Source organism: Calliphora vicina, chromosome 1 (genome assembly GCF_958450345.1).
Source record: "Calliphora vicina chromosome 1, idCalVici1.1, whole genome shotgun sequence".
NCBI classification, from domain to species: Eukaryota; Metazoa; Arthropoda; class Insecta; order Diptera; family Calliphoridae; genus Calliphora; species Calliphora vicina.
In genome coordinates this window covers 166,736,795-166,758,962 of record NC_088780.1, presented here as the reverse complement: position 1 = coordinate 166,758,962, position 22,168 = coordinate 166,736,795, and the positions used below count along the sequence as shown (strand labels likewise).

The 22,168-nt window shown below is 30.4% G+C and overlaps 1 protein-coding gene across 2 annotated transcripts in view; it reads left to right on the top strand.

Moving 5' to 3' along the window:
• Positions 1–22,168, top strand: part of LOC135948683 (protein Skeletor, isoforms B/C) — a 92,259-nt gene that overhangs the window by 43,094 nt on the left and 26,997 nt on the right. For both annotated transcript variants that reach the window (XM_065498082.1, XM_065498083.1), the window contains exons 2-3: positions 4,282–4,358; positions 4,432–4,583. In XM_065498082.1, coding sequence (XP_065354154.1) covers positions 4,282–4,358; positions 4,432–4,583 — 229 coding nt within the window. The remainder of the gene's footprint in view (positions 1–4,281; positions 4,359–4,431; positions 4,584–22,168) is intronic.

Sequence of the window (22,168 nt, the reverse complement as noted above, 5' to 3'; positions counted from 1 at the left end):
TTTGATTAAATTTCATTTAATTGACAATTTTGTATCTGATGTCATTACACTTTTGCCCAACACTGCGCAAACCACCTTCGTTGGAAACATTTTTGTTAAAAATCAGGGAAAGGAGTAGGAAATAATAACAGAAAACCATAGTTACCAGTCGGTTGTTGTTGCTGCCGCTTTTTTTTATTCTTCTTTCCTTGTTTTCCTCTAGATTATATTGTCATTACTTTGGATTATTAACAAATGTCATAATACTTTAATGCGATTAATTGCAAAGAATTCTACCCTTTTTCCTCTTTTCATCTATAGTACGTGCGTTTTTTTAAATTGTATTTTTAATACATATTTTGTTGTTGTTAATTTGCAATATATAAATTAATAATGAGAAAATGGGACAGTAGAACAAATTTATTAGATTTGTAAAAAAATGATTCAATAAGGCTTTGATCAAATCTAAATCTAGATTTTTTTATAATAAATAGATTTTATATGGAATATTTTAATTTGTTTGTTCAGTGCATAGGGCAACATAGAGAAACATAATTGTTAAAAAACCTAACTCATTTTGTTGTTGTATCAGACATTTATTTATGTTGACGTTGATGGTCTGACCAAGGTCGTTCTCAAATAAATATGGACCGATGATGTCGCCATTTGATAATCCACACCAATCAGTGATCTTTTCGGATTACATTGGGCGATCTTGGATCTCATGGAAAATTTTGTTTGTTGACGCGACCACCAACAAACTGAATAAATGACAGCCAATTCGACAGATGTAGCTTCAATAATTCTTTATTGTTCAGTGTGTCATTTCTGTATCTTAGGTACTTAATTTTTTAAATCGAACAAAGGGTTATTATATTGATAATGGTTATTTACATGAAAAATCTGTAATAACCACATGTTGACAACTTCCATTTTCAGTTCGCATAAATTAAGTCGACAACAGTAAGTGTCTGCAAACAAAAACCAAAAAGATTTCTATCCATCTTCATGTCTGTCAACAGTTCATCATTAAGATGAGATAAAATAAAACTGTATTAAATTTTAGCAATCTTTTGAAATGAATTGTAACTTTTTTTCTACATACATGCTATGTACATATTCCTACGTAATTCCTCTTCACACACAGTCGACTCACTACTTTTTGCAATTGTTCATGGATACGAATACGATTATTATGTAAGAACTTCAATTTCGTCTTTATCATTCAGCCGTCATTCAGCAAACGCATGTACATATTCCTGTTGTTGTTAATGTACAAGCACTTGTTGTTTTAGTTACTATAACAACAATAACAATAAGATTTCTCTGGCATCACGGACTTTTCTAAATAAATATCCTGGAGCACGTAAAGGCACGTGCTAGATTGATCCAGCGCACCACATTCAGATTAATGTACGACGCATTAGTAGATTTAATGCAAATTATTATTATTATTATCGTCATACTTGAGTTTTCTTCCCCTCATTCTTTTCATCTTTCATTTCATTTCATTTGTGTTCAGTTGTCAGTCAGACTGTCATCGATGTGTAGCCAATGGATACATTACATCTTTTGCAAATTTAAACTTTTAAATTTCGATTTTTATTTTATGTATTAAGTACATACATGCTCACTAGGGTGGTCCTTATTTAGCAATGTTTGGATTTTCAATACTTCAAAGCATAGACAATAACTAGATTGGTAACTGAGAGCCAAAAACCTAAGTCTTTTGTCAAAAACCTAATTCATGAGAATGTATTGCATGTATTTTGTTATTGTATCACCCGTATGTGTGAAAAGAGAGTAATTTTTCAATATATATTACTCTCTCCTTCCGTTCTATGTGTTTATTCTATGCTTCAAAGGTTTAAAATTACACTGTGTGTAATTTTTGGAGTCATGGAAATATAACCATATACATACAGACACCACTAGGTGATAAAAGACCCGTGTCTCCCAGTTTTGCTCAAAGTGATAATTTTCTCAGGCTCAGCTCTTGCAAACAGTTCGGAATTTTGATTTACTCTCTAAGGCAGAGTTGTAGCCCTTGTCATAAAGAAAAAAAATTGTGAACATATAAAAGCAAAAAACTTAAAAAAATTCGAAATAAAATTATAAATAAATTTTTTTAAGCTGCCTAAAAGTATGCATTAGTTTATGGCCCAAAACACCTATGTGCTGTTTTTCTATAGCGAGTAAGCGCTTTGAGTGGACGTTTTAAATGTATTTTGTTTTTGTTACAATAACAAAACACATGTTAAATTTCTACTCAAAGTACTCGTTGGCTATAGAAAAACAGCACATTAATTTCTTTAGTTTTTTTCTTACTAACTTATATTGACCGATCTAAACGGTGTTAAAAATCACTCCTAGAAAGTTCATATGTTGTAGAAAGTTGTTAATTGAGATCTAAGGTACATTTTTGTAGTTAATTGTTTCCTTGCATTTTGAACCGTTTGCTACCTATGGAACTGAATAGGGGAAAAAAGGTAAAAAAAAATCTAATTTTTTAAAGTTTTTTGTGATTTTCATCTTTAAGATCATTTTATGTGTTCACAATTTTTGTTATTTATGACAAGGGCTACAACTTTGCCTCAGAGAGTAAATCAAAATTCCGAACTGTTTGCAAGATATGTGCCTGAGAAAATTATCACTTTTTTGCGAAAATGACACCGAGGCCCCAAATCTTTGGGGGACCATAAAAAAAGTGCATGACTTGGTTATTTTTCTTCGTGTTACACTGTGTTATTCTCTGTTATTTAGAAGCCAAATGCTGAACATTTGATCAAAATCGTATAAGGTTTAGAGGTTGCTTATTTTATTTGTAGTTTCGAGACTTGGGTCAAAATTGCAAAAATTTAAAATTGTAATTAAGAAATTGCTAATAGTAATCAAAGGTTCGAAGGAATTATTTCGTATTGACTTAAAAATGCGTCATTTTTAGAAATTGTCAGCTTTTATTTTGAAACATTTGTATTGGCCATTGTTAGCTATGACCTTTCCCATCTTTCTGGCGCTACATATGGATTCCGAGCCAGAGGGAGCCGTTCGCACCGATCGAAATAAATAGTAGTCGAATGGAGCACGGTCTGGACTATAATGCGAGTGAGGCCAAACTTTTAATTCTTGGTCTTCAAACTTTTTAGGCTGGCCTGTGTGATATTTGTCTTCCGTGTCAAAATCACCTTCTGAACCGAACAAACCATCTCTCGCACATTGAAACCGATGGAACACATTAGTGAACAATCTGTGTTATTCAGCAGCACATTTTTCAAATAAAATTCCCACATATGACGATTTGTTGGAACAAAATTCGACATTTCCATTTTTTTGTTTACATTATAATTTATTAAAAACATAAACCGCGTTCAAAAGATACACCATTTATTGTAAATCCCAATATAATAAGATAAACAAGTAAGAGAGCTATATTCGGCTGTGCCGAATCTTATATACCCTTCACCAAATTATACTTTAAAATAAATTTTTTTAAATATCTTTAGGTAAACAATATTTAATTTTTTTTTAATTGTTTTTCAAAATTGTTTTTTAATTTTTTTTAAAAAAAGTTTTTCTTAAATTTTTTTAAAAAAATTTAAATTTTTTTTTTTTTTTTTAAAAATTTATGACGAATAAAATTTTTGATGAAAAAAAAATTCGGGTCAAAAAATATTTTTCCCGATTTTGACAAATTGTAGGTCCAACTTACTATTGCCTTATCCACATCGTTGCAATAGACTTTGAAATATCTATCATTAGATATCCATATTGTCTATATTAATGACTTAGTAATCCATAAATAGATCAAAAATAGGTAAAAAATCGAGGTTGTCCCGGTTTTTTGCTCATATCTCCGTTATTTATGGACGTATTTTGCTGATTTTAAATAGCAAACTTCTCGAAAGCATGTCTGACAGAATTATTGAAGATTTGGATCCCGAAGATATCTGGGGTCTTCAGAAAATTGATTTAAACTAACAGACGGACAGACAGACAGGCAGACAGACAGCTATCTATAAGGATCCAGAATATATATACTTTATAGGGTCGGAAATGAAAAATGTAGAAATTACAAACGGAATGACAAACTTATATATACCCTTCTCACGAAGGTGGAGGGCATAAAATGTATAGAAATTTATAATGATTGTGCTCATTAGCGAGCGAGTTTTAACTCGAAATGTATTTCTATTACGAATGAGAGAATTTGTCCCCATTTGAATATTATCTTCTTTACAACAAATTTACAAATATGCTCTAAATTAAACTAATTATTTATGTTAATCTTTTTTATAATTCCAGCTTATGGGCGTGCACCACCTGAGCCCTATTATGGTCGTTTCATCGGACAGTTTACAAATTTTGCCCATGGCATAAAGGTAAGTTTTTCCACGATTAAGAGCTATTTCTATAGATATTAATTTATTAATGATGTGTGTTGTATTTGAAAAGGGTTCCATTTATGCCGTGGATGAATCAACATTATTTATCAAATCATTTGCTTATGATGGTACGGGACCGGATGCATTCTTTTGGGTGGGTAAAACACCACGTCCAAGTCCAGAGGGATTCATTATACCCTACCCAGAGGATTATACGGGAATGTAAGTAAAAACACTAACATACATACGCAAAAACTTGCACAGTAAACCTCCTAAGAGCTTTTTTTTCCTTCGCAACTCTTATACGAGTGTTTGACTGACTATATGTGTATTTTAATGCACTTTCCATTATGCTGGAGTTGACGCGCATTTCCGTTCTTTATTTTATTTTTTTATTTAAAAAAAAAGTTTTTTTTTTTTGCATGCCTCACAAGTGTATGAAAGAGATTTACAATAAAATTGTAGGAAATACAAAAAAAAAAATAATACGAAATTGGTAGAGATGCTGGGGTGTATTATTATTTTTGTTTTGTCCCAGTATGTGGTTTATATTTTTGTGGCTTTTTATCACAAAAAAAAACAATGTTTTTATTCTTTTCAATTTAAAAGAAAAATGTTAAATAAAGTAAAAAATATACTTTAAACAAAATCCATTTTCTTTCCGTCCAATTTATACTTTAGTCAAGTGTGCAAGAGAACCAACATCTTAATTGCAGACATTTTAAAGAGTGATTTATTTATTATTCTCAAGTTTTTATAGCCTTCACCATGAGTGGCAAGTTTGTCATTCCTTTTGTACAGTTTTTATTTGCGACATCACAAAATATGTATTTTGAATCGTTATAGATAGCGAAGTCGATAAAGCCATGTCCGCCTTTCTCTCTGTCCGTCTGTATGTTGAAATCAACTTTCCGTAGCCTCTAAAAAAACTTACAAACATGATTAATACATCAATATATCGGGAATTCTCCCGGCTCGCTTGCTATTTAAAATCGAGAAAATCGGCCCTATTTTTTATCTATATCGGGATTACTAAGTAATTAATATAGATAATATGGATATCTAATGATAGATATTTTAAAGTCCATTCCAACGATGTATATAAAGCTATATTAATTCGGACCTACAATGAGTCAAAATCGGGAAAATATTTTTTAACCCGAATTTTGGTTTTACCAAAAAAAATTGTTTGTCATTTTTTTTGGAAATTTGGAATAAAAATTAAAAAAAAATTAAAATTTAAATTTGTATTTTTAAATTTTCAAAAACAATTTAAAAAAAAAAATTCAATTTTCATTATATTTTGTTTTACCTTCGTATATTCCAATTAATTCTGTTAATCAAAAATTTACTAATGATGTTAATTAAAACTTAAAGAAAACCCAATAATAATAAACAAAATTCAATTCCACGGAAGGTGGTTTTATTCCAAAAATTTTCATTTACTCTTTGTGAAAAAGCAAAATACTAAAATAATTCCACTATCGATCGGAATAGAATTCTGTTACAGCCCTGACCATTCACGAGTTTTTGGAATAAATTGAATAAAGAACTGTTATAGATTGGTCTATTTGAGTTAAATCTTTTTTGTTGTATGATTCTTCTGAATTTGTTTTGGAGCTTTAAGCATCTTTTAAAGAAAGTCAAGTTCAAAAAACATCATATAAAACTAAGGAAAATAATTCTCGAACAATTTCCCTTGATTTCGGGATTGAAAATTTTCGGAATTCCCTGGATTTCCCGTCCCGGAAATTAACATTTCGCCTTGGGTCTGTTGTATTTAAAGCGTACGAATTTCTTTATGGTATTTTGTTGGGTGTTGAGACTAATATTTCATTACAATGAATGGTTTCTTTACATATTTACATTTCACTACTTTAAACCACTGTCTGTCATAGAGTGTTTTATGGATATTTTTAAGTTTGTGCAAAAATCAACTTGCTCTTGAATAAGTGAGAATATGTATGGATGTAGTAAGTAGTGGTGCGGTATGTGTTGCAAATGTGACAGATCTAAATGTGTGATACGGTTATTATTCATTCATTCAGTCATTCGTTCATTCATTCTTTTCGTTCTCATTCACTGTTCACATTATACCCCGCGTTACGCACGGTTAACAATCAAAACCACTTTTAAAAATTAAAAAGCATTTTTCATGTTCACATTACAAGTTAATACTACTTACTTGTAGATACAAACATACATACATACGTATGTATATGTTTTGAGATACTTACTTACGTACTCGTATACTTGCAGATACTTTATGTATGTTTAGAAATCTACAATTTTTCAATTCTTAATGTTTTCATTTTGCTTCATTAGTAAGGAAAACTGATGAAGGTGAATGTGAAGAAAAGTGTTCTTACTCAAGTACGAATACTTTAATAAAGTGTAGAGAAAGCGGAAAATAAGTAGCACTGTGATTTCAAAATTCATCAGTAGTTAGTTTAAATTTGAATTTACACACCTTAAAATAAAATTTAATGTTTGCCATTTAAATGAAAAAAAAATTGCACATCACATGTTTAAAAAAAAATCGCGAAAAATCCATTTTGTCCTTAAATCGATAGCATTATAATTTTTGACATTTTTTGTTATCAAATTCCTAAAACGGGGAAAAATATGTGGCTACTAGGACGTTGATATTTAAATAATATATAGGGTTATACCAGGCGTGGATCAAGAGTGAAAAAGGAAAAAAGAAAAATGTAGAACAAACGTTAATTTGACGGTTGACCTGGATCCCCGCCTGGGTTATAGAAATATGGAGCTTTTTCGAAAATCGGTACTTTGCATTTTTAGAATTTTTTACTAAAATAATTTTTTTTTAAATTCCCCAGTTTTTGATTTTTTTTTCATTGAGTCCGCTTAAGTGAGCCAAATTTTACTTTACACGCTTTTGCCCTTTTTACATATTGCCCTTTTTACATAAGCAAGTTGTTTTTATTTTATTGAGAATTTTATCGCCAATATAGCTGTTTTTTTTTAATTTCGAACCTTCGTAAAACCAAAAAAAGATTGAGCAAAATTAAAAAGGAAATAAATGAATAAACCTATAAATCTCTAAAAGAGATAACCTACATATTTTTGTAGATCTTCCCAAGGATTTTAGCTCAGTCGGATCTAGGGTTTTTATCCCGGGAATTCCCGGTACAAATTTCCCAGGAATTTTACCAATTTTTCACTACCCGATTCCCGGGATTTTTAGTTGGGAATCCCGGGAATTAAAAACTGACGAAAATACATAGAAAAGAAGTTAGAACTCTATTTTTTCACCAAAAAACAGTGAAAAGTTTTTTTTACAGTTTTTTGCTTATATCTCGGCAATAATAGACCGCTTATTATTATTATTCATTTGGGGGTTTTTCGTATGAAATTAAAAAAGTGAATTCATTATTTATAGAATTTATTTCTTATTGAACATTCTTATTTCCTTAAATTTCTTCTTCAAATCCATAACAAAATAGCTTCATAAATTTATTAATTGATTAAATTGTTCTTCAATTCATATCTAATACAAAAAGGCTTAAGACAATTTTTTCAATTAATTGTGTAAATGATTTGATTTAAAAAAAATTTAATCATTCAAAGTTTGAATAAATTCTGTTATTAATTAACTTTAAAATTAATTCAGTTTAAACAAAGGCTTTGGAATGAATCTAAAAAATTAAATATTTGGAATGGATTTATGGAATGAAAGGCTGATATTCTTTAATTACGGATAGATTTTAGTGAATTAAGCTCAAATTTTATTAATTAATTCGAAGCTCTGATATTTAATAATTATAACACTAAGTTTTTATATGAAATTTGGCTATAATATTCCTAATTTACTGTATCATTAAATATTTCGGGAATAGCCGGGTACCCAGGAATGTAGAAAAAAATTTCCCGATTCCCGGGAATCAAAAAAGGTCGGGAAATTAAAAACAATAGTCGGATCATAAATGTATTTTTGGCGATTTTTATTTAAAAATAAAAATCAACTCGAAAACACCACAAAATACCTTTCACCATGAGTGGCAAGGGTATATATAAGTTTGTCATTCCGTTTGTAATTTCTATATTTTTCATTTGCGACCCCACAAAGTATATACATATATTCTGGATCGTTATAGATAAGGAAGTCGATATAGCTATGACCGTCTGAAATCAACTTTTGATCATCATTTGAATGATACATCAGTATATCGGAAATTCTCCCGATCGAGAAAATCGGTCCAGAAATGGCTGAGAAACCGGGACAACCTCGATTTTTCGCCTATTTTTGATCTATATCTGGATTACTAAGTCATTAATATAGACAAATGATAGATATTTTAAAGTTCATTGCAACGATTTACATAAGGCCATAGTAATTTGGATCTACAATGGGGAAAAACATTTTTTAACCCGAATTATTTTTCTAAAAAAAATTTTTTTTGTCATACATTTTTCTTCACTAATAAATTTTAAAAAAAAATTTTGAAAAAAAATAAAATAAAAAATTTTGAAAAAAACAAAAAAAAAATATTTTTTTTATAAAAATATGAAGTTGGTTACCTAAAAATATTTAAAATTTGCATTTTAAAGAATAATTTGGTGAAGGGTATATAAGATTCGGCACAGCCGAATATAGCTCTCTTACCTGTTTTTTTACTAATACATTTTCATTGCTTAATGTGTACTTATCTATGGTTTTAATCATAATTACGAATTTAATTGGGATTTTAAGAATTGTTTAAGAATTTGAAATCGATTAAAAAATGATTGCGTAAGAATTTGTTAAGTGAGCTAAGTCACAAATAATAAATTCTTAACTATAATAGGGTCATGATCAGTCTTCAACTAGGCCTACAAGCTACTCAATTAGTCACTTAGAGCGCAATTAGTTGTTAGAGTTTACCAAATTAGTTTAGCATAACACTGTGCAACAAATTATTATTATTTTTTATGTAGATTTTTGTCATAATTGTTGTATTTATTTTTGAACCTTTTGTTATAAATTTAACTCAAGGCTATGTATTTTTACATGTACAAGTACTTGTATTTGTTTAAATACATACAAGTGTATACAAGTATTCGAAAGTCTCTTGAAAGATGTCCTTAATCCTTTAGCTAACTAGTTAATTGTCGTCATTTGTATTTAAAACTGCAGACACACATACACATTGTACACATACAATTTAAAAACAAATATTAAGACGACTTTTCATCAAGTGCGTATATTTCAGAATAAAAATGTTTGTATTTCTTGTTACTTGTTTTTTTTTTTCTTTCTCTTAAAGGATAAACAGCTACAAAAAAATATAGAAAATAACAAAATGTCTTATAATTTTAATCCATTCTTTATCACTTGCTTTGTTTCTACTCTTGTAGTTTAGTTTCGTTTCATTTTGGCATTCATTTCACATAATCTTTCGGATTAAAATGGCATTTTCTTTTGTGTGTGTTTAAAAAATGTTGTTGCTTTTTTTAAGATTCACTAATAGATTGACATTCATTTTTAGAATATAGCTATTTACATAAAAAAAACTCAGCAGTTCTACGAGTCTGTCCCCATCATTTTGGGTGACAACTAGTTACATAACTAGCAATGTGACTAGTTATTTTAATACGTGCATGTCCTAAGCAGGGTCTCAATTGATAATTTTTGATTACAATGACACTGTCTGATATCTGGTCCAAGGTAATCAACGCATTGGATTCACATACCAGCTACATAGATTTTATTACCTTATTAGCTACCTAACTGGTTACTTTTAACATGTACGGGTGCTAATTGACCTCAAATAGTTTTCGATAAAATTATTCGAAAACTTTTTTTTAGCTTTTTAAAGTTTGTGTGTTATAGGGTTAAATATCCACCTAAGCTTAACAAGTGTTTTATTTTATTTCTACAAAACAAGGATTTCTTCGCTGCTCCTTTTTGCAATTTTACTTTTATGTGTGAGTTTGTAAAAATATTCATATAACACTTGTATTCGTTGGTAATCGTTTTACTTCATGCTGTATACTCACTCACATGTTTGGCAAAGAAAACAAATCTATAAATTCTATAAATACACGACTTCCACGTATTTCACTGATTGAATAGTTTCTAATACAAATATACCCACGAACCACAGTGGTTTAGAAAAAACGTACAAATTTGTCAAAGCTGGCAAGGTTTGTGGAACTTCTGAGAAGTAATTAAAGGCTTTTTATATAAGTATTTGATACTGTTGAAAACATTATGACCTGAGGATTGATATTTTAGTAAAATTAAATAATTTTATAAAATTTTGGGACTTCATTTACCTTAAAAACTAAAAAAACTTTCATAAGGTGATTTTCCACGAATAAAAATATAAAATTTGATTTAATGTAAAATTTTAACGGTTAAAGATATCATAACAAAATTGGGAACTAATTTAGATCCAAATGTTCTTAAATTAATGACATTATAATTTTTGACATTTTTTATTTTCAAATACCGAAATTCCTAAAAGGGGGAAAATGTGTTCCAAAAACTGAGTTTTTTTAGAAAAGTGCCTACTGTGACGCTATTTACCGTGTGATAGTAAAACAACTTTCTAAGTATTTAAACAACATATAGGGTTATACAAATACGGAACTTTTTCGAGGATCGGTGCTTTGCCTTTTTAGAATTTTTTACTGAAACCTAAATATTTTTTTTAAAATTGTCCAAGTTTGGATAGGTCTGGGGGATACTGTGTCCGCTTAAGTGAGCCCAATTTTACTTTACATGCTTTTGCATTAAGTTTTCTTTCCGGAACATATAAAAATTGTATATAGTCCCAAAGAAAATTTGTTTCTACAAAAGAAAAAATATAGGGACTTTTTTAGAAAAAATCGTAAAAAATTAGGCCCATTTTACATGTTCCAACTTTGGATGCGTGTAATTTTTTACACGGAAGAGATAACTGTTACCAAGTTTTTTTTATTTTATTTAGAATTTTATTGCCAATATAGCTGATATTTTGAAAAAAAAATTCGACCCTCCGTAGGGCCGCCATATCTAAAAAACAAACAAAAATCGAGCAAAATTAAAAAAAAAATAAATAAACCTAAATATCTCTTCAACTGAAGGAGATAACCTACACATGTAAGCGTATTTTTTGTAGATCTTCTCAAGGACTATTTATATTTTAAATTTCAGCTCATTCGGATCATAAATGAATTTTTGGGGATTTTTTTAAAAATTTTGAGACCCGAGGTGACCAACTTTGAGGGGGCACAAACTGGCCCGTATTACCCCTAGGAAGCTGAACAAATGTAATTCAACTCAAAAACACCTCAGCTCTAACCATGTGAAATTAATAATATCTGAATGTAATAATATCTCCAATAGTTCCCGAGATACCGAATTATTTCCAAAAAAAAAGTTTCTAAACCACTGTGCGAACTTAAACACACCCATCTGTGCCTTAACATGCTTCCAGAGAAAAAGTTATTGGTGTTTCAACTAAAATGAATGCACCTGGAAATTGCGAAAATGTGTAACGAAAATTCTATTAAATTTTCAACGAATTAGGATAAAGGAAAATACAGTTTCTGTAAAATAGTATGTGGATTATTCTGTATGAATTTATGTTAAATTCAAGTTTAAAATTTTTAATGAAAAATTGAAAGAACGATTGTGGTGGCAATTGCTCTGAAATTCCTTTGATTTCTTCATCTAGTCGTTTTGTCAAAGGTTCTTATTGTTTCTTTGTATTAAATACATATAAACAAAATACATATAAACAAATAAAGAAAATCTGATCACTGCACAGTGGGTTCAACTGTGTTTAAAGTGGCGATTGCCACTTTTTAAAACAAAATTTACTTGATTCATAATTTTCGCTGTAACTTTAAAACGAAAAGAGGCAAATTAATACTAAAAAAAATTGCAAATTTAAAAAATAATATAAAGTTCGATATTTGCTTTTGATCAATAATTCAATAATTATACAAATTTATCGCAAAAAATCACAAATGAAATGGAAACTCTTAACTAAATGTCAGTTTGAAGGGTACATATCTGTCGTTTATTCTCTCTATTTATTGAACATTGTAGCGTAAACGATAAAGTTTTTTTATACCCTACACCACCATAGTGGGGAGGGTATTATGCGTTTGTGCAGATGTTTGTAACGCCCAAAAATATTAGTCTAACACCCACCTTAAAGCATACCGATCGACTTAGAATCACTTTCTGAGTCGATTAAATGATGTCCGTCCGTCCGTCTGGTTGGCTGGCTGGCTGTCCAATGGACAGTGTCCATGTAAACCTTGTACGCAGAGTACAGGTCGCAATTTTAAAGATATTTCGATCAAATTTGGTACATACTATTTTTTCGGTCCAAGGACCAAGCCTATTGAAACTGGCTGAAATCGTTCCATTATTTCACCTAGCCCCCATACAAATGTCCTTCCGAAATTGGACTTTATCGGTCATATATGTTTAATTTATAAATGTATCTCCACAAATTGAGCTCCAAGCTCTAAGTTTTATATATAAAAAATTCATGTCACCAAATTTTGTTACGATCGGTCCATAATTAGTCATAGCTCCCATATATGCCCGCTTCCGAAAATCACTTTAACGTGCATAAATCGCTTAAAAATGTTGGTATACTCACAAAATTCAACATAGTAAACTTTCACATAAATCACACTACCTAATTTCATGGTGACCGGTCCATAATTGGTCATAGCCCCCATATAAAGCTTCCGAAAATCACTCAAAAATATAAATTATTGAAATTTTAAAAGGAAAATGTTTTTGCTCTTTTACTTAGTGTAGGGTATTATATGGTCGGGCTTGACCGACAATACTTACTGTATTCAAATTAAAATTTGAAAATAAATTAAAAAAAACAGTTTACTGTTTATCAGCGTTCTTCAAGGACCCCCCAGAAGCCCGCGGATCCCATTTGAAATTATGTTAATGAAAATTGTGTAATGAGAATACAGTTTATTATTATGAATGTAATTTGAAGAAACTTGGTACACATAATCTAATAAATTAAAGCATTAAACACACCAAATACGAAAAAAGATTCCCGAGAATATTCCGAATATTCGGCATGAGTATGATTTATGCGGTTAAGTGGAAAATTCTCTTTTTGTGCTGTTGAATTTGGAATTATACCGTAGAATTGTTTGTCTATTTGTTGGTTTGGTTTTAAGCAGCATTAAACTATCGATTCAAATTTAAATCATATTTCAACCACCTTAAATCTAAAACTGTTTATGTACAATGTACATACTTACATACATATATACATACATATGTTGGTTGCAACTGACCTTTACGTGTGGCAATAAAACATTTTTCAATAAACAGCATTGATATTGAAATGGAATCTTTTTTTGTTTCTGACATTTGAACTACTAAAAGCTTAGCACGCAAATATGTATGTATGTGTATTCGAAATAAATTCAATTTGAAAATATTACTGGTTTGAAAAACTTTTGATATTTAACAAGAACAATAAGTTTTATATGTAGTGTGGGACAATTAAATAGTCAGGGTTCATCCTGTTCTTATATTTTCAAGGAGCTATCTCAGACTATTAAACCGTTTATTATTTTTTGAATTAAGATAATTCTGTAATCGAATAACACTCAATACATACTAAGAAAATGCTAGGGTTTCACTTTTTAGGCCGTCTAAAATACCTGTTTACACATTCTAAAAGATACGATACTCATTCCACTTTTCCATTCTCTCAGAAGATGTTCTAGAATGACTTTGCTTCTCCGTTGCATGAAACCAAATCATCTAAAAAATTTTGTCTTTTATGCAATTTTATGTTGTGAAGATCGAGTGAAGTCCATTCTTAATTTTTAAGAATTTGATTTGACCAGCATTCTGGATTCTGATGACACCTACTCATGCAGGCATTGCATTGTGTTGAAATTAGGTTATTGTAGGGAGAATAGAGGGAGATATTTTTGGGATATTTGATTTGAATTTTCCTATATTGAAAGTGACAGGAAAGACTTTATTAGGAATCTTACTTCACATATAGGCACGAATAAATGAGCTACGGCCCATACACGAGAGTTGTACACCATTTTAGGTCGGATATAAGTGGTGTAAATAGTAAGGAGATCAGATGGAGTGAAGTATTTCCTACAGCGTTAGAAAACCAAGACACTTGAATGCTATCTTCGGCACTTGAAAAATGTGTTTTAACCAGCAGACATCGCAAGAGCTTCTGAAGCAACATGATCTGTCAAGCGTATAAGTGTTTTAAAATCGACTCTATTCTCACAACCCCATTCACAGATTGTCACATGATCTGGGTCAAGCGTAACATTCATGTTTTGCCTGATTGCCCCAACTCCGACAGGCTTGGTCTATAATTTAAAGAATATGAATGTGAAATGTTGCTATCATCTGTATAAGAATATATAGAATTGGAAGTTTGACGTAGAAGGTCGTTTAGAAAGATATGAAATAGAGTTGGAGAAAGGATCTGAGAAATCGGTAACCAAATGTAAAATGTTAAAAGTATTTCCTCTAATCTTTTTTTTTATTTTGTAGCAAGTGAATATTTAGATTTTATTTTGAATTCATAAAAATATCCCCAAATATTATTTTTAGGCATTTCTTTTTATTTTTGTTTAAATGAAGTAAAAATAAACTAAACAGAAATACATTAAGTCCTTTCTTCATTTAATTCCTAGACAAATACAAAAAAATATCTAAATAAAGGATATGCGGAACAATAGCTGGAAAACTTTTTTGCTGCATTAATAAAACAAATTCGTATATTCGCCCAAAAAAAAAAAAACAGAATTGTATTGATATTGTTGTTGTTGTTGTTGTTATCGTAGTAGGTATTTGTTGTTGCTGCTGTTGTCTAATGTAAACGACTTTAATGCGTTCCATTGTTGATGCCACGTGTCGGGCTTTATTAGTTTGTTCATAGTCTGTAATTCTTGTGTCAGGCGAGAACATGGAAAACACCCATCATGGGCGGTTGGGTTTAGTCGGTTGGTTGGTCGGATAAATAAATGAATGAATTGAGAAGACATAAAAACAGACAGACGGACGGAAAAATATAAATATGAACGGACGGGCGTTCGGCGTTCGGCGATTGATGATTGCACGCTTTTACGCTTTTACATGCATTACTCATCATGCCAACAAATACATATAACACAACAATGTCGTCGTCTACTTTACATTACATTATTATTGCTGTTGTTCTTGTTGTTGTTGTTACTGCTGCTGCTGTATTATTAAGTATTTTCCTTTTAGCAGCAAAAAGTATACAAGAACAACAACAATGACTCGAATGGCAACAGGATTTCTATAGATATTTTCGGTGGAAAGGACAAGACATGTTACGTTCTACATTTACAATTTTTTATTTTTTTGTTTTTGCTTTTATTATTAAATTTCATATTTTTCCACTTCCTTTTGTTGTTGCTTTTATTATTGTTTTCTGCACTATGCATTTGTATGTGTATTTTCGTATTACATACAATATATTAGGAAGGACCCTCAATTTGATTTATTTTTAAAATTCTGTGATCTAGCTTTAATATTTGGTGTGGTAGATCGTTTATATCAAAAACCAGTCAAGCAACAAAAAATCCAAAATTGAGTTATTGGGCAATTACTGTTTTGTAAGGGTAAATGCATCGTTTATAGAAAACTAAATTAAATATTGTCCACCTATTATGGTGAATCAAAGCCTAGAAATCGGTATTTAGTGCAGAAATAAGTCAACTCACAGCGCTTGACTGGCCCTACTATATTCTAATCCATTTTTATTTTTCATAAATGGTGTAGGTCTCAACAAATAGCAATCTAACCGGTGCTATAGCGGATATATTGATGTATTAATCATGAATGTAAGTTATTTGGGAGCTTCAGAAAGATGATTTCAGATGTTATATGGACCCGATCTGATGAATCATGAAGAGTATACAAATAGCATTTTGTTTAGTTTGATTAAAATAATAAAAAAAAAATTTTTAAATTATTATTTTTTGTTCAGTATAAAGTGGTCTATCCTAATATATATCTGCGTGTATTTGTCGATAAAAATCAGTGTTTAAGAACATCAACAAAAGGAAAAAAATTTAATATTATGGAAATTAGTTAAAAAGCCACACACAGCCATTCACAGATAATAATAACAATGTCAATTATGTACAAAAAATATTATGTATTTAAATAATGTACGAAAGTAATACGAGTATTTATAATAATGATGATAAAATCAATAGAAATGTATAATAGAGTGTCTGTGTTTATGTATTTTTTTATAAAGGAGTAACTACTAGTACTAACTAGTGTAATTAATACATACATTATATGATAATTTAAAAAAAAAAATAACCAAATTTTATAATAAAAGACTCATTAGAACAGAACATGTGATATTTAATTGTTTTCCAACTGTTTAAACGTTTTATGCTGAAACTTGTAACCATAGAGAAACATAGAGCGGAAACTAGAAAAAAACTAAAACAAAAAAATTACTCAAAATAATCACACATACGAGTGTTGTTTTTGTTTTCACATAGTTTTTTCTACCGAATCATTCTCACCACTTAGGTTTCTGACAACTGAGTTAGGTCTTTGACAGGAGAGTTTCCGCTCTATGTCTATTCTCTATGCTTGTAACGTCCAAAAATATTCTAGCACCCATCCTAAATTATAATGATCGTCTCAGAATCGTAATAATTCAACGATGTCCGTCCGTCCGTCTGGCTGGCTGGCTGTCCATGTAAACTTTGTGCGCAAAGTACAGTTCGCAATTTTGATGATAATTCGACAAAATTTGGTACATACAATTTGGTGAATATATTCATCGCTTTCAACTAGCGAGATATGGTTTGCTCCGTTCAGAATGCTGATTTTGACAAGGAAGACAAAGATCGTCCAGGTCAGGCAAAAAAGTTTGAAGACCAAGAATTGGCGACATTACTCTATGAAGATTATTGTAAAACTCAACTAGAGATTCATCCAAAATCAGGGAAATTGGGTACCATACGAATTGAAGTCGAGGTACCTAGTAAGACGATTTTGCATGTCCGAAATTAAGCTTGAACGCTATAAAAAAAGTTATTTTTGCATCGAAAAATGGATCCATTACAATAACCAGAAGCGTAAGAGAATCGACGAATCGACACCAAAGCTAAATATCCATGGCGCTAAGGTAATGCTCTCTATTTGATGGGAGCAAAATGGTCCTATCTATTATGTACTGCTGAAATATGGCCAGACCATCACAAGAAACCTATACCGAATGCTATTGATTCGTTTGAAACGAGCATAAGGCCGAAAATCGTCCAGAATATGCGGCTAGGCATGAAACGGTAATATTCCATCAAGACAACACTCGGCCACATGTTACAATAACTGTTAAAAAGTCTTTAGAATGAAGTGGTTCGGAAATATTGCTTCACCCGCTTTATAGTCCAGACCTTGCCCCGTCCGACTACTATTTGTTTCGATCGAAACAGAACGCTCTCGCTGGCAGACGCTTCACTTTGAAACAGAGTATCCGATATTGGCTTGATTCGTTCTTGGCCTTAAAAGATGAGCAGTTCTTTTGGCTTGGAATCCATCTGTTGCCAGAAAGATGGCAAAAGGTCATAGCTAACAATGGCTAATACTTTGAATAAATTCATATTGTAGAAATGTTTCAAAATAAGAGCTAAAAAATTTAAAAAATTCCGAAATTTTAAGTCATTCTCGCAATATCGTATATTTAAGAAATATTATCCTTAAAAATATTGCATTATTTTTAAGGTTTATATAGATTTTTACTTATATTTTCTATCAAAATAGAAATATCCTTCGGATTAACTCCACTTCTTCCATTCAATCTAATTTATAACTTAAAATTAAAAGCAATTTTTTTCTGTTTTTCTCTTTATGGAGACAGAGTTATTAATATTTAACTTTTAAATTAGACATTAATGTACATAAAGAAATTTTTTAAATTTCTATTTTTTTTTTAACTCTGGAATATTGTCGGAACATGGACAGCTTATCCTAAATTGATTAATATTATCATGGATGTTGTGCTGTGGAGATAAATGGTTTCAATCGTGATTAGAGTTTTTCACGGGAATTCCTGGGACTGAAAATCCCGAGAATTCCGCAAAATTTTCAATCCTGAAGTCCCGGGAAATTGTGCGAGAATTCCTGGGAATTATTTTCCTTAGTTTTATGTGATGTTTTTTGAACTTGACTTTCTCTAAAAGATGCTTAAAGCTCCAAAACAATTGCAGCAGATTCATACAACAAAAAAGATTTAACCCAAATAGACCAATAACAGTTCTTTATTCAAATTATTACAAAAACTCGTGAATGTTCAGGGTTGTTGCAGAATTCTATTCCTATCGAAAGTGGAATTATTTTAGTATTTTTCACAAATAATTTAACGAACAATTTGGGAATAAAACCATCTTTCGTGGAATTTAATTTTGTTTAATTATTGGGTTTTCTTCACGTTTTAATAACAATAAGCAAAACATTGCCAATTCAAAATTAAAAACAAAATCAATTTTTATTTTTTGCGAATTAATACAATTAATTGGAATCTAACGAAGGTTGAAATTAGGGATGCCAAACGGGACTGGGTTTTACAAATCCCGGGATTCGGGATTTTAGAAATGTAAATCCCGGGATCCCGGGATTTTTCGGGACCCCGGGATTTTTCGGGATCCCGGGATTTTTCGGGATTTCGGGATTTTTCGGGACTTCGGGATTTTAGTTAAACGTCAAAAACATCAAATTCAACAATAAAAACTATTATATCATTAATATATTTAAGTAAAAACATAACAAATCAAAAACTAATGCGTTAAATTAAAATAAAATGATCCATGATTTCCCCTAGCTCCATACAATTGTCCCCCGGAGTACTGTTTGAGCAGTCATAAATATCTTGATTATGCGGCAATCCTTATAAAATTTTGCACAAAATAAGTTGTAAATACTCTGAAATTATACTGTAAAGTACTGCGGAAATCGGGCTGCATTTGCCCCTAGTCCCCTTTAGAAAATAACTTGAACATAAATTTCGTAAAAGTGTAAATTGTGTAAAAGCCTGTTAATGCAAGGGAGACGTGCTGCTCTCCGATTCAAATGAAAAAATCTGTCTGCGTTTGGATTTGAAGCGAGATTAGTATTATAAAATTTAGCTTTCTAAATATTTTGGGTGCTTCAAAAATCTTCCTAAAATATCAAAAATCTCATAATATTTCGGGATTTGTTAATCCCGAAAAATCCCGGGATTCTTTTTTACAAATCCCGGGATTCGGGAAATCCCGATCCGGAAAAATCCCGGGATTTTCGGGATCGGGATTTCGGGATTGGCATCCCTAGTTGAAATCTAATGGAAATTGAAGCCTTTCTGATACAAATGAAAAATGGTGACAGGTTTGTTTAGAACCACAATTAGAAATCGAGTCAATTTATCTTTTTATATTGAACTTGTATTGGATTTCCTTATTTGCATCCAATTACATTTTAAAATCAAAGTAATTTTTTAGCTTTTTAACGAAGGCTACATTTTTAAAGTTAAATAATATGTTCTAAGCGGTAGATTCCGGGATCCCGGGAAATTTCAAAATTAATCCCGATTTTCCTGGAAATAAAAAAGTGCGAGAAAAGAAAAATTCTAATCGTTACATGGGCTGCCAGATGAATTTGGGAAAAAATCGTCTATATCCCGATAAAAAAGAAAAAAATCGTCATTTCGAATTTTAAAAATCGTCAAAAAAATCGGAAAATTAAAAAGGTGAAGATTTCTAACAGGAATTTTAAATTTCTATTTAAAAAGTGAACGAAAACATCACAATTATCAAAAAACATTTCTCAAAATTGATGTTTATAAATAAGGAATCACTAAAATAACAAAGTAAAGCTCAATTTAATTATAATATAAGGTTTCATTCAGAAGTTTTTTTAATTTTAAATAAAACACATAAAATAGAATTTAATGTCTAAATCTTTATTATGACCCGAAAGAACAATCTCTGACATTACTTTTTAAAGATAATTTCATTAAAATATAGCACCACGCTGTAGGTGGTCCATTCGAAAGGTAATAATGCCTGAGATTAAAGCATAAATTCAAGCTTGGCGGCTTCAATTGAATGGGGTAATGTCATTATATGTATTCTGAATAAATTTTGTCAAAATTGAAAAAGTTGCTTTAGAATTTTCCCGTTTTATTTCAGTAATTTATTTAAGAAAATTTATTTAAAATCTAAAAATTGTAATTGACAAAATTCAAAATCTAAATATTGCTTTTCATATTCACCAACAAAATGAAAAAATTCTTTAACTATTTCATAAAATAGTACCATATTTTCAAAATGCAGAAAATCGTCATTTTCGAGAAAGAAATCGTCAAATTGCTATTTTTGAAACCAAAAATAGTCAAAATGAAGATAAATCGTCAAATCTGGCAGATATGATCGTGACACATGGATCCGCATGACACGTTATAATTGATCTCTTTGCTATAACCTCCTCATTTAAAATTTTGCAAAAAGTCTTGAAAGTAATTTTACTTAAAATCTGAATTCCCTGCTTATGCTACACATTTCTATGTCATAGTACTTCTTTATCAATTCAAGTCAATTAAATTTGAATTTGCCCAATGAAAGACATTTACAAGTGTCATGTTTAATTAACAGATTTCAAAAAAAGAACCAAAAGCCTAAATATAAATAGTCGTTTTTTATTAAGGAAACATAATTTGCATTTGAAAACAAAATAATAAACGTTCTATGCAGAAATAAAAGAGCAAATGCATCAAATTCTAAAATGAGGGAAAAAGAAAGAAGGAAATAAAGAAAGAGTTTTTTATAGTCCTAAATACTGATGAGTTGTTAAGGCCTCATCCTTGATGTGTTAATTTTATGGTTTGTTAGTATATGTATGTATGAATGTGTTCATTTTTATTAGATAATATCCTTTAGTTGTTGTTGTTACTGCTGATGTTGAATATTTAATGGTTGTATGGATGGATGAATGGATGACTGGCTGGCTGGCTGGATGTGCACAAGTGTAAAACGTGAGTAACAATGTGACAATAGATGCACTCGGCATAAGTAATTAAATTAGAATTTTACTACTCTCCAATAGCGACAACAACGAACATGAAAAAAAATTGAGGAAAGCAAAAGGATAAAACAGGGAGCATTTATAATGACTACACTACACAACCCTGTTTCGGAGTTGCTGTGTTGCCATGGCTGCTTTTCATGTCTACTCCCCATGAATATTGAGAAGATTTAATTGTTCTCTTCGTTGTCAGTTTGTGTCGCTCGCACTTTTTTTCAAGTTTTTTTTTAGAAATTTACATTTTAAATTGAATTTTTTTTTCAAATTTGAAATTCAATCCACAAAAAGACTGATTTATGTAAATTGCATTTAGCTGAAAAACTACACTGGGAAAAAAGTAAGGAATTATTTTGAAAATTATGGTAGTAGCTGCCAGAGAAAGTTTATTTATTTAATGGCCCAAAGAAGTTAAAGTTTTATGACAATATTTACTAATTTGTATGAATTTTGAAAAATTAATAATTATGTTGTGGAATAAAGTCCATGATACTAGTGATATTTGCCAAAAAACAAGCATGACTGATAGGGGGGTTGAGTGAGTGGATACTTGTATGTCATATCACAATTTTTTCTTCATCATAATTTGCACAAAAATACACAATTTTGAGGGTGACAAAGAAAATAATAATTTATTTTAAAGAATGAGTTTATTAACACACTACATAATAATAATAATAATAATGATGACGATGGTTATGGTGATGCATCATCATCGTCGCCAGTA